The sequence below is a fragment of the Chinchilla lanigera genome, unplaced genomic scaffold (genome assembly GCF_000276665.1).
Source record: "Chinchilla lanigera isolate Chin_1 unplaced genomic scaffold, ChiLan1.0 scaffold00075, whole genome shotgun sequence".
Classification (NCBI taxonomy): domain Eukaryota; kingdom Metazoa; phylum Chordata; class Mammalia; order Rodentia; family Chinchillidae; genus Chinchilla; species Chinchilla lanigera.
The window spans coordinates 11,332,193-11,339,009 of NW_004955476.1; the positions used below are offsets into that span (position 1 = coordinate 11,332,193).

Here is a 6,817-nt window from a genome sequence, read left to right on the forward strand (position 1 = left end):
CGGCGGGGCGCACACGTGTCCCCGCCGACACGGCCAGGGTCCCTGTCGGGGGCCTGAGGCCGGCCGGGTCCCAGCACCGAGGGCAGGCCCGGAGCCCGGCGGAGAGCAGCACGCGGCCCCGGCGCCCCGCCTTTGTCCCCATCGGGTCGCCTTCTGGGCCCGGCCGGCCAGAGGGAGGGACGCGGGGATGTGGAGCGTGCGGAGCCCGGTCCCCTCCGCCCCTCCGACCTCACCCAGGGTCCGACCCTAAAGCGTGGGCCCTCGGGTGGCATCTGCGGGCTCGTGCTCTGACCCTGCTTGTGTCCTCAGTTTACCTGGCAGGATGGCAGGGGCTGCGGACTGACTTCGCCCCTGGGAACTCAGGGGCCTTGTGCCGCCTTCTGAGGCAATCGCGAGGGCCCTTGACAGCGATCGAGCCGGGGTGGAACCAGGGAGTGAGACAGGAAGCGGGTTCAGGGGCCCCCTTGGAGTTGTGCCAGGCGGAGCCCCTCCAGCGGCCTCCCCGTGCTCTGTCCTGGTCTCCAGGGCGTGGGGTGTGGGGCTGACTCAGGATCTCCAGGGCGGACTCTGTCGCCCTGCCGCCCACTTCAGAGGAGGTCATTTCAGGACTCCCTCCCCCAGCGCCCCCCTGTCCCCACTCAGTACACTGGAGGCCGGTCTGGGGGCAGGTTGGGGTCTCACAGTTCGCACAGGCTGAGGAGAGCTGGCTGCATCCAGTGTACACCCTGGGGGTGGAGTGGGCAGGCTGGGGAGGGAAAGATTAGGTTGAAGTTCAGAGGTCAGGGCCATCAGAGGCAGGTGTCCCTGAGGCTGGGTGTGTGAGTGGCAGGGCCAAGGGCGAAGGGCGCTCCATGGTCTCTGGACTTGGCAGGTCAGCAGAGTGTCAGGCTGCTGTTTTTTGCCCTTTCTGGCAGATGGTCTTATGCCCTGTGAGAGGGTCACCGAGGTACACACAGGCCTAGAGCTAGGTGGTCACGCAGCATCTCCCCAGGGTGCACATGCAAGGTGCTTGCACCCAGAGCCTCAGTCCTGGGATGCCAGGGCCCTAGGCAGGTCCAGGCTCACTCCACAGGCTGCAGCCAGGAACCCACTGGGCAGCCAAGGGCCCAGGGTCCGTGGGTGGGTGGCCTGGCATGCTGGGTCAGCCAGACCAGGCCGCTGTTTCCTGCATCCAGGCTCTCAAACTGGACCCTGGCCAGAGAGACTGCCTCACCGCTCTCTTCCTCTCAGGAGGCTGCAAGGATCCCTAGCTGGCAAAGTGAAAGAGAAAGTCGCCCCGCCCCACCCCGTGGCCAATCCCCGTGGCCAATCGCGGGGCACCTCACTGACTCCCAGTCGCTTATCTCCCAGTTGAGGTTGAGTGGAGCAGCTTGCAGGAGCTGTGGAGGAACCTGGAAGGGCTGTGCGCCTGGGGTGAGCAGGACTCTCAGGCCTCAGACAGGGTAGGAAGCACGGCCAGGTGAAGGTCTCTGCCCTGGAGGGCCCTTGGGTGTGAGCCAGCTGGGTGACCCTGCAGGGCTGCAAAGCTGGGAACAGTTGACCTCTGAGGTGCTGAGGGAGACATGCAGGGCCTGGGAGGCTACGAGACCCCCATGGCTCCATTTCCTGACAGCGTCCCCTGGGAAGGCCCCTGGGACTGGCTGTTGGTCCCCAGCCTTGCTGCTGGTGGGAGAGGCCCTTCCACCCTCATCCCTAGAGAGGATGGGAGGACAGTCTCAGGACTCCAGTGAACCCCCACTTGTCCCTTCTGGCCACCCACTCTCGGGGCTCCCCAGGCCCTGCTCCCTGGGTTCTTGTGTGCGTCTGGGTGGAGAGGAGGTGGGTGGCAGGCTGGTGTGGTGGGTACCTTAGTCTCCATGGGAGGGGGTTGCCCTGCAGTGGCCGGCCCCATCTGGGTGGGATCCTGGGGTAGAGGGAGGAGAGCCATACCCCTCCCAAAGAGCACAGGTGCCGGGTGCCCTGCTCAAGGCTGGGGGCTGGTTGTCACAGCCGGTCCCCCAGAGGTGCCTGGCCCTTTAAAAACTGGAGCTTGCCTTGTGTGCATGTGAGCGTGAGTGTGTGCGTGTCCCAGCGTGTGCGAGGTTGGCAGGGAGGATACTGGGGCGGGTGTTGAGGGGAAACCAGGTGGCCCCAGGTCTGGGCCAGGTGGCAGGCGCCTCCCTTCCCTCTTCCTGTACCCCCTCCCTGTGTGCTGAGGCTTTGTTGAGGGTTGGGGGTGCAGCTGGTTGTGAGATAAGGGTGGGGAGCAAAGCTTTGCCCTGTGCAGCCCCCCCCGCCCCCACACTAATCCCTGTCCTTTCTTCCTTTCTGCTTAGGAGTGGGCCGACACCTTACAGTCCCCGAGGGTGGAGGAGCAGCTGCCTCTTGCATCGGCCCCACCGGCCCTCACCTGCCCACCACTGCTGCTGCTGCTGCACTGCCCCTCCCCCTCCCTGGCTTCGGCCCTGTACCGCCTGGTGGCCACCTCTGCTGGTCCTGCCTGCGTGTCAGAGTTAAATGGCTGATAAACAGATCAGGTCAGACACCTGGACCCCTCTTGGCTGGCCCCACCCCCACCCCAGACCCCACCCACAAGCTGTGGTGAAGAAAGGGTCTGACACCGTCCCCTGCACACAGCCTGCCAGCCAAGCTCATCAATGGTGGCATCGCTGGGCTAATCGGGGTCACCTGCGTGTTCCCCATCGACCTGGCCAAGACGAGGCTGCAGAACCAGCAGAATGGCCAGCGCATGTACTCAAGCATGTGAGTGTGCTGGGGCTCCGCGCCTGTGCCCCTAGGTTGGACAAGGGGACGGGGCAGGGCAGGCCTGGGGAATCCCACACAGGACTGGCCAGGGCCCTGCTGGGCTGTGGGGCTGACCTGTGGGCCCTGGATGCTCGGCTGGGCGGAGAAGGTGCCAGCTCACATCTGCACACAGGAACTGGGGAGCTGGCCAGCCCCCCTGCTCACCACCCCCATTGGCCACAGGTCTGACTGCCTGATCAAGACCATCCGTTCGGAGGGGTACTTTGGCATGTACCGAGGTGAGGCTTGGGCCAGGGCAGGCTGCCAGTGGGGCAGGGAGGTGCACTCAGGCCTAGTGTGTACATGTGGAGGTGGCCTGGGGTGCTAGGGGAGGGCACTGAGTACGGGGCTGCATCTGGGGGGCCAGGTCTGGGACCCATATCTGGGCGCCACCATGCCCTCATTTACTGCCAGTGCCTGGGCACTGCCCTGGATCTGTGCCTCCTCCCCTGCCTGCCAGGACAGGTGGGACGCAGCCTGTGCCTGAGTCTGGGAGGCAGGGGCATTATGCAAAGCAGCTTAGGAAGGAGTGCGAGGTCTGGATTTGCCCACATGTGCAGCTCTGAGCCTTGGCACTGAGAAGGGGCTGTCCTCCACCTCTGCTGGTTCTGACACGTGTGTCCTTGCACCACCCCCACCCTGCAGAGGAAGAACCCTGTGTCCTCCAGGAGGAAGGTGTTCCCAGGGAGGCCTGCCATGGGCTCCAGGGTCTCGCCAGCATCTGAGACAGATGGAGGGTGGGGGAGGAGATGCAAAGGGAGGGGAGGGTGGTGGTCAGCGTGGGAGGACAGTAACACAGGGGAGGTGGCCACAGTGCTGGCCCTTTTCTGCCTGGTCCCCACCCCATCTGGCACAGACCAAGCCGAAATGTAGGTGAGAGGGCAGGATGCAGCGGCCAAGGAGTAGTGCTCGGGGCTTTGCCAGCTGGGAGGCATGTACTGGCCCAGAGCCTCCCCCGTCAGGGCACAGCATGTCATCTCCCCCCACACCACCTGCCTGCGTCCCCCATGCCCTGCTGACCCTGGAATACCCCACAGGAGCGGCTGTGAACTTGACCTTGGTCACCCCTGAGAAAGCCATCAAGCTGGCAGCTAATGACTTCTTCCGGCATCAGCTTTCGAAGGACGGGTAAGGGACTCAGCCTGCCTGGCTGCTGTGGACCCAGGTCCTGGTGAGGGACCATGGCCAATGCCTGGGTGGACATGGACATCAGCCCTGGCCACTGGATCCCGTCTGGAGCACTGCTCTGGCTTGCTTGGCGTAGTGAGGTGCCTCTCCTTGTGTGGGGATGAGGGGGCGCGTGGCGGTGAGTCAGCTGTGCCTGGCCCTCAGCCACTGCCTGCTGCTAGAATTGGGGGACCAACCAGCTCCCCTGTCAAGGAGCATGGGCTGTCAATGTGACCCCTCCCAACACATGCAAGATCCTACTTCAGTGCCTCCTGGCCCCTGCCCGATTGGCCATCTGTCCCTGGGCCTGCTGCCTGCTGCTGGAGGGCCTCACCCGCCCTTTGTGCCAGACAGGGGCCCCCACTTTTCCTCATACCCTCACCCTCGCAGGCAGAAGCTGACTCTGCCCAAGGAGATGCTGGCAGGCTGTGGGGCTGGTACCTGCCAGGTGATTGTCACTACCCCCATGGAGATGCTGAAGATCCAGCTGCAGGATGCAGGCCGAATTGGTGAGGGCCAGGGTAGGGGCAGCAGCTGGGCCTTGTGCCCTGCTCTGAGCTCAGAGGAAGAAAACAAAGTCCTTTTCTCACTAGCTGCCCAGAAGAAGATTCTGGCTGCCCAGGCCCAGCTCTCTGCCCAGGCAGGTGCCCCAACTTCCACGGAGGCCCCTGCTGTGCCCCGGCCCACAGCCACCCAGCTGACCCGAGACCTGCTGCGAAGCCGCGGGATTGCTGGCCTCTACAAGGGACTCGGGGCCACACTGCTCAGGTGGGAAGGTGGGAAGGTGGAGGAGCCTTGTGCCCACCCCACCCTGCTGTAGGTGTCACCATCCCCTCTCCGCAGGGACGTCCCCTTCTCTATCGTCTACTTCCCCCTGTTTGCCAACCTGGACCAGCTAGGCCGCTCAGCGTCCGAGGAGAAGTCTCCCTTCTATGTATCCTTTCTGGCTGGCTGTGTCGCTGGGAGTGCGGCCGCCGTGGCTGTCAACCCCTGTGATGGTCAGTGCTGAGCCTGGAGCCTAGGCTGGGGATGGGGGCCAAGGGCTGTGCTCCTGTGCTGATGCATGTGCCTCTTGTAGTGGTGAAGACACGGCTCCAGTCACTGCAGCGTGGCGTCAATGAAGACACCTACTCTGGCTTTCTGGATTGTGCCAGGTGGGACTGGTCCCAGGGCTGGGGCTGGGGAGGGGGAGGCACTGTGCTGACCTTTTCCTTCCCCACAGGAAGATCTGGCGGCACGAGGGCCCCTCCGCCTTCCTGAAGGGCGCCTACTGCCGCGCACTGGTCATCGCTCCACTGTTTGGCATTGCGCAAGTGGTCTATTTCCTGGGCATTGCTGAGTCCTTCCTGCAGCTGCTACAGGAACCCCAAGCCTGAGCCCACTGTGGGTGCACAGCAGGGCAGCTGGTCCAGGACTGAGAGGGAAGGTCTCTCTCCAGTCCTCCTCCATTGGTGGGGGAGGACAGGGGCAGGGTACAGGGTCCACGGGGTAGTGCACACATAGGCCCCATGGGGCCCTCTGGGCACCACCATTGGGATCAATGTCTTATTTATGTAGAAAATGCAGATATCTGTACATTCCTTGAGCCACACCATGACCCAGTCCTGCCCGGACTGAACACCCCCAGGGACAGAGCTGGTCTCTGGGCTGGGGGCCCCGGGCCTGGGCTGAGCAGGCTGGACCCTACACCCCATCACTGGCATCCAAGGCTCTCCTGGTTTACAAAGGGGACCCAGACAAACTTATTTATTGAACTTGCTGCGCCCATGTGACTCTGCCTGTCCTGTCCTTCCACCTACCGTCCCTGCTGCTCCCCTCACCTTGGCCAGCCTTGCAGGAATCCAAGGGGTGGGGCTCACACTGAGTGCTGGCTCCGAGGGCAAGCAGCCCACTGTGGGACCTTCTGGTGGGACCTCAGCCCCTGTTGCAGGCCGTCCAGGCTGCAGGAGGGCTGTGTGCATGCATAAGCATGGTGGGGAGCAGGTTGTGCCTGCCAGCCCTCAGCTGGCCTGGCTCTGTGGGTGTGGGCTGGAGGTGCTGCTGCTTGTGCAATGTGGCCAGGCAGACCCTGTGCTGCAGACCCTCTGCTGACCCCGTCCAGGAATTTATTTCTGCAGCCTGGCCTCTTTTGAGACCCCCCACATCCCTGGACTGGACTGGACTGGATTGGACTGGACTGGGATCGACCAGGCCCAATAGCAGACTTGAAGACCAGTATGGAGAAAGGGGGCGCCTGCTCTGCTGTGGGGAAGTAGGAGCTGCTGTACAGCCCCCCGGGCCAACCACATTCTCCTGACCATGCTGGGGAAGCCCCCTCCCTCCGACCCCGATGTTGTGAATTCGGGCAGGCTCCTTGCCCTGCCTGCTGTGATCGTGTTGGTGACTGATCCTGAAGTGCTGGTGCTGTGTCCCCTAACCCGGCCCCCTCTGCGGAGGCCCCTTCCCAGCGACACTACCTGGGGCTCAGGTCTTGGCCCCCATTTCACGGTTGCTCCTGGGAGCTGCCCCCTCCGGTGTCTGTACCTTGGAAGCTGCTGCTGCTGCTTACAGAATTATATTTTTTCTTTTGAAGAGTTTTAAGAAGTTGAAACTTTTTGTGTCTTGTCATGTATAAGGATAAATAAATATTCTAAGTAGACCTCCTCTCTGCGCGTCTTTGGGTGTGGGAGGGCGGCTCCTCCTCCAAGGCCCAGCCCCCCTGGCCTGCAGACCTTTGCCTCCTACACTGCGGAGGGGACAGGCCGTGACTGCCTCGCAGAAGTATGGGGTACCGGAGGGCAGCCTCAGCGGTTCACGGCCTGGGCGCAGGGCTGCTCTGGCAGCCCCGGCGGCAGAGCGCGGGTGGCCCCCGCAGGCCGTCTCAGGC

The 6,817-nt window shown here is 63.4% G+C and overlaps 1 protein-coding gene across 1 annotated transcript; it reads left to right on the forward strand.

Annotated features, from left to right (window-relative positions):
* Window positions 1–2,315: 2,315 nt before the first annotated feature.
* Slc25a22 (solute carrier family 25 (mitochondrial carrier: glutamate), member 22) lies at window positions 2,316–6,589 on the forward strand (the record flags this gene model as incomplete). Its single annotated transcript, XM_013502999.1, is given in 9 exon segments — window positions 2,316–2,516; window positions 2,617–2,742; window positions 2,968–3,023; window positions 3,822–3,912; window positions 4,342–4,460; window positions 4,545–4,719; window positions 4,795–4,949; window positions 5,030–5,105; window positions 5,174–6,589. Coding segments are annotated over 9 exon segments (972 nt in total). The 3' UTR covers window positions 5,328–6,589.
* Between the last annotated feature and the right edge of the window lie 228 nt (window positions 6,590–6,817).